The sequence below is a fragment of the Apteryx rowi genome, unplaced genomic scaffold (genome assembly GCF_003343035.1).
Source record: "Apteryx rowi isolate R43461 unplaced genomic scaffold, aptRow1 scaffold_1702, whole genome shotgun sequence".
Lineage (NCBI taxonomy): Eukaryota > Metazoa > Chordata > Aves > Apterygiformes > Apterygidae > Apteryx > Apteryx rowi.
Window position 1 is genome coordinate 10,562 of NW_020447978.1, and position 9,138 is coordinate 19,699.

Sequence of the window (9,138 nt, forward strand, 5' to 3'; positions counted from 1 at the left end):
AAGGACTCCCAAGAGGTATGCACTGTGTGCAAAGAAACCAGTAAGCATTGTGTGGCAAGGAAACTAGTAAGCATTGGGCAGCAAAGAAGCCATTAAGCACCAGCTGGCAAAGAAACCAGTATGTATTGTGCTACAAAGAAACAAGTAAGCATAGAGCGGCAAAGAAAACCAATACACAATGAGCACCTAAAATCAACAAGTCCAAACCCAGCTAACCTCAGCAAGGGACTCCTGATCTCCCTGAGGTCATGMCATCTGTGTGTATGTGTGTGTATGTGTGTGTGCGCACACGCACATSTGTGCATTTGTGTGTGTAAGGGTAACTATGAACACAGTATGATATCATGCTTGCATTATAAAGAAACAAACCAATTCCCCCCTTGCAGTAAGTCTATTTCACCCAAAACACTTGGACATGTTCTTCTTGAAGAAGTTGTACTCATTTATCCTTAGACATTGTTACTGTTAAGATACACAGCAGATGACTTGCCATGGCCTGAGTTTAAATGAATGGGATAACAGTTCCTAACAGACAATGGAAGGGAAAAAGTGATCAGCCAACCCCAACCTAGGGTTAAACTAATAAAATAATAATGGGAGGAGACTACAGATAATGAAAGTGGAGTATTGTGAACCTCCTTAGGGTGAAATATGTTTAAAAATACTGAGAGAGGGCTGCTGGATTACCGGGGGTCATTTACTAAGAATGAAATTACCATATAAGGTAGTGAAATGAGCAAAACCAAAGCCAATAGTAAAATGGAGGTTAACCGCTTATTTGAAGGAGCAAAAGGGAGAAAATGAAATTATGAGGCGTAGCAAATGACATAAGGGCTGTTCTGGGCTCTCTGTTGAGCAGTCCTGCACTTGATCAATGCAGCTTGGCACAGGACAATAAACCTCTGATCATATCACATGTTTAATTTGCTTTTGCTGTCAGAGTGATCTGGGGTGCTTTTTTTAGTGCTGGTGAGGGAACCCCCAGTGGGAACGGAGGACAGACTGAGCTTCCTTAACACTTAGACTGCCTCTGGTTCGAGAAGGGCCATATGAGGTTAGAAGGAGAGCCATATCCCTTTGTCTGTGTTCTGTGACCTACCCTAGACCTGGGAGGAAAGGGAGAAAGTGAGGATTATTATTGCAAAATTTCCTGAACACCTGCACAGATAAAGGAGAGCAGCTTCATCCTGTGCAGCTGGAGTACAACTTGAAGGTGCCACTYGACATTTAAAAAGCAAAGAGGGGCAAGTGAACACTAACATGTACACAGTGAACATTAACATGGTCACTTGACAAGCATGGAGCAGACAAATGCAGCAGCACTTGTCAAGTGTACTTGAGAAGTTTATTGGTGAGTAGTCAAAAGCCTTTGCAATTGGTCCTGAGTCAGCAGCTCCTGCAATGTAATACAAGCAGAGCCAGACCATTCAAGAAACGACCAGTCATGAACAGTAGAGAAGCCAGCCACTCTGGGCCATCTGACTAGCAGAACGGAATTATTGTTTACGGTAGATAAGAGGCATAAAACTGGTCCAAAAAAAAGTTTTTTTAAATTAAAATAATTTTAAGAGAAGCTTTGGTTGAAAAAGAGAGAAGTATATCTGAAGATACAGAATCACAGAATCATTGAGATTGGAGGGAACCTCAAGAGATCAGCTAGTGCAGCTCCCCTGCTCAAAGCAGGGTCAACTAGAGCAGGTTGCCCAGGGCCATGTCCAGATTTTGAATATCTCCAAGGATAGAGACTTCACAGTCTCTCTGGGTAACATGTTCCAGTGTTGAGTGTTCTTTTATGTTTAAAAGAAATTTCCTGTATTTTAGTTGTAGTTGCTCCAGTCTGTGCTGGAAATAAAGATCATTTCTTTCCATATTCATATGACTTATAGCCATATGGACTCATGTCATCTGTTTTTATGTAGAGAACTCTAAAGTTAGAATAACTGTCACCCTAGGCTAGACAAAATGGAAATGGATTCCCTATGTAGYCAATGAAGGAATACAAATTCCTCCAGAGAGATATTCCTATCACTAAATTAGTATTTAACCACTGCCTAACTTTGTATTTCTGTATAACCTTTAATCTATTGACTACATAGGAGATCTAACAAGTAAGGCAAGTAAATCTGACTCCTAAAGCAGACATTGTGTATAAGTCCTTCCCTTACCATTAACATGACATTTAACTTCGTCTTTTACTGTTATTACTTCTCCTTAAAGCAACTCAGTGGTGGGGCTCATATTGACAGAAAGTCAKGAATAAGACTGTGTTTTACTCAATGATTAAGTGCCCAGTAATTCCCAAATTTCAAGAAAAAGAACTTGGAGCATCTTGCTTCAGTTTCTGACTAACACAAACCAGAGGTTTTTGTAAAGTGACTTAATCGTAAAATCCAGTTATGGCTTTACTATTTTCTTACCTATCCGATCTCACTACAAATGCTGATGTTTCTGCAAAGAAAACCTTTTGCTGAACAAAGTCTTTCTGAGAGCATCCTTGATTTCCTGGTTCCTCAGACAGTAAATAATGGGATTGGAGAGGAACAACAGAACAGAAAGCAGCCATGATTGTATTTGTCTTGTGATTTGGAAGTGTTTTGGGCCTCACATAGATGAAAATGCTTGTGGCATAGAAGACAATGACCACTATAAGGTGAGTGGCACAGGTGGAGAAGGATTTTTGGCAGCCTTATACAGAGGAAATGTGAAGGACAGTGAAGATAATATATGCATAGGATAGGATTACTACAAACAGAGGGATCAGGAGAATAAATAAGGCAGCCACAAAATCCATAAGGGCAGCTCTTTCCGTGCCTGTGCAGGCTAAGCTCAAGAGACGAGAAACATCACAGAAGAAATGGCTGATTATATTGGGTCCACAGTATGTTAGCTGAGAGACAAAATATACCTTGCATGCAGAAATGAAAAAAACAGTCAATCAAGATCCTGTGGTAAGGTTGACACAGACAGTGTGGCTTATAATAATGGAGTAATGGAAAGACTTACAAACAGCAACATAATGGTCATATGCCATGATTGCCAGGAGAAGGCATTCAGTCTTGCCCAAGCTAAGAAAGAAGTACAGCTGTGTCATGCATCCCATGAAGGAGGTGTGCTTTCTCTGTGACACAAAGCTGAGCATTGTCTTGGGGAGTGTGACTGTTACATACCAGATCTCCAGGAAGGACAAATTACTCAGAAAGAAGTACATGGGAACGTGGAGGTTATAGTTTGTCCAGACAGTCAGGATAATAATAGTATTTTCTGCTATAACTAAGATACAGGCAATAAGAAACAATGCAAAGAGGAGAATCTGCAAGTGAGGAGCAGTGGGAAATCCAAAGAGAATTAATTCTTTGACTCTGCTGTTATTGCTCACTTCCATGTCTCACATATATCTCTGTAACAACAATAGCATCAACAACTTACTAATAGTGAATACAATATATTAGAGTACCTCTCTATCTCTCTCTCTCTCTCTCTCTCTCTCCTTCTCTCTCTTTGTCTGGTTGTCTTTTTGTTTTATAGTTGTTTTACATTCCTTTTCAGACTACAGTCAAATTAATATTAGTGTTGATACTGCTATTAACACTAGTTCCATTAATGATTAAGGTATTCAAAGATGCATACTATTTAGAACAAAATAACATTAATTCAAGAGGATTTTGAATTCTCTGAATGACATAATGCCTAACTTGTATTTTTTCTTTTAGAAGAATTATTTGCTATTCTCTCTAGTAGTTTTCTAAATTGTACTATGAACTTATGTGTGAATTTTTGAACAGAATTGCCAGTAAGTTGGCTTCCATAAGCATTTCTGAAAATCGCCAAGTATTATCATTACCAACAGCAGCATTTGCATAGTCCTCATCAATACATTATTACTTTGTAAGGATGAATCTTGGACAGAGGTTCCTTCTTAATAAAGGTCAGAATTAAAGCTGTAATCCTAATCATATTTAAAATAATAAACATAAATACAACTTTTTCTGCACCACAGTCCAAGTGTCCAGAAACTGCAGTCTTAATCCAAAATATAATTTGAAAATTCCCTTCATTGTCTCATAATTTCAGACAATTTTTGAGAAACTTTGCCAGCTGGTTCCCATTTTGTATAATATATTTCAGTTCTTGTATAAGTAGGGTGCAAGCCTGAATAACTACTGAGTTGGAATCCTCTCTCCTATGATAAGGGCAAGATTCAGTTGGGTAGGCACGGACTGTAATGCCACTTAAAAAAACCCTAGGATATCTGAGATATCAAGATGGGGATGGCAAATATTACACAAGATTTATAGTATCCCTGTGCACTTCTGGAACAGCAGCTGGAGGCCAGATGGGGCAGCCAAGAGCATCTAAAACTCTTGTTTCAGGCAACTGAATCATGTCATAAGGAGTTGACTTACTTGCCCATAAATAGTTKCTTACTACCAGTTGAGATACCATGAGGTACTGGAAATACCAGTGAACTGCTGGTAAACAGCGCAGAACATGTGGGGGATGTCTGCCCTTCTGAACTGGTAGCTAGAGGCTGAACAGGATATTTCTGGACATCTTAGAAGTACACCTGTGTGTGGACAACTTATTCAAGTTCAAATCTATTTTGTTGTTCTTTGTCAATACTGATGTAATTCTGTTGACTATGGAAGTTGAGACACTTAAGGATTGATTCAGTTGTCTAATCATAGACTGTTGTTTGAAGTAGCCTAGGCTATCCAATGTAAGCGCCTTAGGCTGGCATATGCCCTTCTGAAATGATAGTTGGAGGGTATCATCAAGAATAACTTGAGTAGTACTAGACACCTACACTTAGGCAACTGAATCTGACTCCCATCTCTCATGAGCACACCTACATGTAGACAAAAATTCAGGACCCTTAATCTGACAGCTGAATCACATTGCTCATGTCTAAGTCTGAAAAAGATACTCTTTATAATCAATGGAGAAAAAGAGAAACCAGCAAAGGGAGGTTCAGCTGACATGTTATGTACCTGGATATGGGATGAACAACTCTGAGGATGTTCTTGTTTCTCTCTATTAATTAGAAGAGAGCCAAGGTTGGCTTTCCCAAATGTAGAGGTCTAATTTCTAAAGGCTCTGATGCACACATTTTTTGTTAAAACAAATAAATCATACCAGTAATACCATGAATCATTTTTGGAAAAGGTTTCAGAATTCCCTAATTTTGCCATCTACCAAATTAACATTAACAATGCATTTAGATCTTGAGTGCATAGCTCTAGAAGCCTGCATAGTGCCTTTTGTAGTCATAGATCCTTTTCCTGAAAGTTATTTGAATGATTCATCAGATTTCTTTTGAATAGAAGGAAAGGGAAGGGAAGGGAAGGGAAGGGAAGGGAAACCTAACAGAAAGTATCTTCATTTTTTATAGCAAAATTGAAAGATATTGTTGTGATTTTTTCTCTTTCCATGGAAATTCCTAGATTTTCCTTCAGAAATAAAACTTACTTTGTGACTTCTCAATGAAAAGATTTAGCTCCAAACCCATCTTTTTTCTCAGAATATTTTTTACCAGCTTCATTTGCCAATTTACTACTCAGCAGACCTTAAAAAAGTGCTATTCAGCTTTATGACAAGAAACACTAGATTAGTCAATACTTAAAAAATTAAATATTTAAATAAATTAGTAAGTAGAGCAGTAAATTTCACTTACAAATTTGGATCCTTGTATCAACATAAAATGGATTCTTTGAAGTTTAGAGAGAAGGCGACAGAAGATATTTCTCTTTTCTGAGTGCTATGACATCTGTTTATTATTTCTTCCCTTTCCTCAAGACTTAGTCCATGCATTTGGTTTCTTCTTACAAAGGGAGCAAAGAAACAAATTATTTCTTCTCTCRTCGCTAATTTACCAAAAGTATTTATCATTGAGGTAAAAAACTACCTCAACCCTGAAAACAGAATGTCTGGTCTTTTTCTGGTAGCCAGAAATAGATTAGGTAAATAAAAAGCATTTTTGATGGTGAGGAATGATTTCTAAAAGGTTTGTAATAGGTAAACAAAACCATTGATGAAATTGCTGACAAAGCCTTGCAGTTGCTCATTAAACTGACATTCTGAGAAGCTTCTCTCCAAATGAATGTGAGGCAAATCGCAAAATACCAGAATCAAAGAGTCACAGAATGGYTGAGGTTGGAAGGGACTTCTGGAGATCATCTACTCCAATCCTCCTGATCAAGTATGTTCACCTAGAGCACGTTGCYTGGGACTGTGTCCAGATGGCTTTTGTATATCCCAAAGGAAGATACTTATACGCATTGATAAGAATCCCCCTCAGGCTCGCATGGCTACTCRCTCTTTAAGAAGGACAGGCCAGGAAGGTGAGGTCAGGGTTTCAGCCTTCATGTAAGAGAGCAACTGGATTGTATTGAGCTCTGCCTAGCGGTGGACAATGAGCGGGTTGAGTGCTTATGGGTCAGGATTTAAGGGCAGACTAGCATGGGTGACATTGTTGTGGGTGGTTGCTACAGGCCACCTGATCAGGAAGAGGCTACATGTGCGCTAAATGTTTTGGCTGCCATTGTATGGGTAGAGTACAATTCAGTACAATGAATAGAGTCCAAATAGCTATCCAGCTGACCAAATACATGAACTGCTTTCTGGAACTGCTTTCTGGACTTCTTTGCCTCTACTGTTTAGGACTCCCTCAAGTAGGGTCTGGCAAATGTGTTTGGACTCTTTTTTTAATCAGATTGTGTACATACTTCCAGTACTTGGCATTTACCTCACAGTTAATGGGATATACCTAGTATAACTTTAGCAAAATACAGATGTAGAAACTAAGACACTGATAATATAAATGTCTACCTGTAAGCTTGTAGCCTAATATTTCTTTATGGTCTATGGAGAGAATGGACAATACAATAGCATGGTTCATCTGGGTTATTTTAGACATGTGTCCCAGATGAGATGAATATAGGAGATGAATAATAGATGAATGAGATGAATAGGAGATGAATAATAGCCATGAACTATAAGCTAAAAGCATGCTTAGATTTTTATACTGAAAATTTCTGAATTGAGCAGATGAATTTCACCCAATTAATTTCTACAAACCTAGCAACAAAGTCTCTGAATTTTTATAGAGCTTTAAGTGATGGTGTAACATATAGCTATGAATTTAGACCCATTAGAATTTATAGGTTAGGTTAGGATTTATCATATTTATTTATTCCAGGTGGATAAGGTACATCGTTCCCCTATAGAATGGGTGACAGGAATGAAACCAGTGTCATGTACTTCATTCTCCTGGGATTTCCCACCTCTGCTGAACTGCAACTGCTCCTCTTCTCTGCTTTCTTTCTGGCTTATTCATTAACTGTGTTGGAAAATATCATTATCATTCTCGTTATCCGTACTAACCACAGTCTGCAGAAACCCATGTATTTCTTCCTGGGAAACTTGTCTTTCTTAGAGATCTGGTATGTTTCTGTCATTGAGCCAAAGATGCTAGTAGATTTCCTCTCTCAAGACAAACACATATCATTCCAGGGGTGCATGACACAGCTGTATTTCTTTGTGACTTTTGTTTGTACTGAGTACATTCTCTTAGCTGTTATGGCCTATGACCGCTTCTTGGCCATATGCAATCCTCTCCGATATCCACTCATCATGAACCAGCGATTCTGTGTTCAGCTGACAGCTGGCTGTTGGATGTGTGGTTTGATCACCTCTTCCATCAAGCTGACCTTTATAGGTCAGCTCTGGTTCTGCAATGTAGACAAAATCAATCACTATTTCTGTGATATTTCACCCCTACTGAATATCTCCTGCAGTGATTCCTCTTTGGCTGAGCTGGTGGACTTCATCTTGGCTCTGATGGTCATCATGGTGCCACTGTGTGCTGTAGTCACCTCATATATTTGCATCATGTTCACTGTGTTGAAGATCCCTTCTTCTCAGGGGAGGAAAAAGGCATTTTCTACCTGCAGCTCCCACTTGATAGTAGTGGTGTTGTTCTACTCTACCACCCTGTTCACTTATGCCCACCCGAAGGTTATGTATACCTACAGTGCTAACAAGTTGGTATCAGTCTTGTACACAGTAGTAGTGCCACTTGTGAATCCACTCATATATTGCCTCAGAAACAAAGAAGTGAGATTTGCCCTGAGGAAGACCTTTACTTGCACAAGAAACATCTAAGTATTAAATTAAAGACTTCTGGAGAAGAGACTTCGCTCACAAAGGCCGGCTACCAGTGCTGATGAACTAAAATCAGGAGGTCTAGACCTTGATTCACTCTCAAGTGAAACTGTACTATTCATGGACCCAATTACCATATTTATTGAACTGGAGCTTGATAAATCTAAGTTTGACCTATATCTAGCTTCCCCCCCCCCATGGTTTTATACTACCTGTCTTTCTTGGAAATCTTTAGCTGAATGACTGCTCCAGTTTTAAAGGAAAGGGTTGGCAAAAATAGAAACTGAACTTCATATTTCCTTTGCCCTTGTTAGATTACTAGGGCCAGAAAATGGTGGGTGGGATAGTATGAGGCATGTAAAATGCAGATGTCTGCATCTGATCTATTTTCTCTGAGATTCCCTTATTCTCCCTGGAAAGAAAAAGGCATCAACATGGATGATTAAACTTAAAAACTTAACTCTTTTAGAAGCTCATTTAATGATGAAATGGAAAATCCTCTAAAGAAGAAAGATTTTCTCACGTATCAATAGAGGCAGTATAATGTAAATAGTTGATACTGTGGTATGACTACAAAGTCATTATACTCAGACCCTTGGCCAAACGAGGGCCCTGGAACCCTGAATGACTTTATTGTACCCAAGGAAATTTGCAGTCAGACTTCTTTCTGGGGCACACTAGATGATTTCCAAGAGGAAATTCAGGCACAACTGACAGGATAGGTCACATCACAGTCTTATTCAGGTAGCAGTTGCCTTGGATTCAGCAGTATTACAGTGGTGTAAAGGCTCAAAATTAAGACCAAGCTCAAGTTAGAGAATCACAAAATCACAGAATGGCAGATGCAGCTCCTGTAGGGATGCTGCAGCTTCCATTGAGTGGAGTAGTTCCTAGTATGGAAAATATCACCAAGTACATTACAGAATCACAGAATCACAGCATCGCAGAATGGCTGAGGTTGGAAGGGACCTTGGGAGA

At 39.1% G+C, this 9,138-nt stretch overlaps 1 protein-coding gene and 1 pseudogene across 1 annotated transcript; one reads left to right on the top strand and one right to left on the bottom strand.

The window, feature by feature from the left end:
* Positions 1 to 2,430: 2,430 nt before the first annotated feature.
* LOC112963603 lies at positions 2,431 to 3,382 on the bottom strand (annotated as a pseudogene).
* Positions 3,383 to 7,224: 3,842 nt separating this feature from the next.
* Positions 7,225 to 8,160, top strand: LOC112963604 (olfactory receptor 6Y1-like). Its single transcript, XM_026060794.1, has one exon. The coding sequence runs from the start codon at positions 7,225 to 7,227 to the stop codon at positions 8,158 to 8,160; it is 936 nt and encodes a 311-aa protein (XP_025916579.1).
* Positions 8,161 to 9,138: the final 978 nt, after the last annotated feature.